The sequence below is a fragment of the Macadamia integrifolia genome, chromosome 6 (assembly GCF_013358625.1).
Source record: "Macadamia integrifolia cultivar HAES 741 chromosome 6, SCU_Mint_v3, whole genome shotgun sequence".
Lineage (NCBI taxonomy): Eukaryota > Viridiplantae > Streptophyta > Magnoliopsida > Proteales > Proteaceae > Macadamia > Macadamia integrifolia.
Genome location: NC_056562.1, coordinates 20,777,734 through 20,778,724, shown reverse-complemented (window position 1 = coordinate 20,778,724; position 991 = coordinate 20,777,734). Strand labels below are relative to the sequence as shown.

Here is a 991-nt window from a genome sequence, read left to right as displayed (position 1 = left end):
GGTGTTAGGTTGTGGTTTATTCACTCTGACATTGTCTTTACCTGATCGATGGCTGCAGGGAAGTTCAATCCCTTTTGTATACCAATGTTGGGTAGTCTGGATTCCACATGTTGTTCTTTACATAGGTTACAATTTCCTCCTGCATTCATGAGAATAAGAGTCAGGTAATTGTCGTCGATGCCAAAACCCACTTTTAAGCATCCTTCTAGAAGGAAAAAGGTTTCTTATACAAACAGTAGAAGATATTCCCAAATGGACCAACATTTTTGGCATTGATTTCATCATACTAATTTCTAACCATTGGATAGGTTCGGGGAATTCCTTGAATATGCCACATGTAAATCTGTCATCCATTTTAACCATACAGCACACCACTTACGAAGCCTTTCCCCATGTTTTCTTTCAATTCCTTCTGCAAACAGATTTTTCCGAAAATTAACCCATCATGACTAAATAATGATTTGAATGTGTCAAGAGCTTAGGCCCCACAAGAAATTTGAGCATTCAACCCCTCCCAAAAAAGAAAGGTGTTGGCTCACTCCTGCACTGTAGGTGTGGGAAAGATCCCACTTCCTGAATGAAACATCCAGTCAATGTAACATGTCACTAAATTCTATGCTCATGGCACTTTGCTAACTCTCCAACATCCAAAATCTCAAGACATTTTTTTTTTTTTTTTTTTTTGGGGGGGGGCGGGTGTGGGGGTGTGGGTGTTCTTTTGTGATTGATAGCCCTAAACTTATTAAGCATGCTATATCCTGCAGTTGGTTATAATGCTATTCAGCAAGATGCTGTGCAGGCTATCGCCCTCATGTAATTCTAGTAACTATACTATAAGATTAACTGTATTCAACATCAACACCAACACCACCACCACCACCGCCACCAACAACAAAAAAAATAACAATAACAAATAATAATAATAATAATAATAATAATAATAATAATAATAATAATAATAATAATAATAATAATAATAATAATAATAATA

General features: G+C 36.2%; 1 protein-coding gene across 3 annotated transcripts in view; it reads right to left on the bottom strand.

Moving 5' to 3' along the window:
* The window catches only part of LOC122081858 (NAD-dependent malic enzyme 62 kDa isoform, mitochondrial-like), a 24,899-nt gene that overhangs the window by 1,703 nt on the left and 22,205 nt on the right, over window positions 1-991 (bottom strand). The window contains exon 19 of one of the 3 annotated variants that reach the window (XM_042649213.1): window positions 42-139. The exons of the other annotated variants lie outside the window; for them this stretch is intronic. Within the exon in view, the coding sequence (XP_042505147.1) occupies window positions 65-139 (75 nt within the window). The 3' untranslated portion in view covers window positions 42-64. The remainder of the gene's footprint in view (window positions 1-41; window positions 140-991) is intronic. 3 annotated transcript variants of the gene reach the window in all.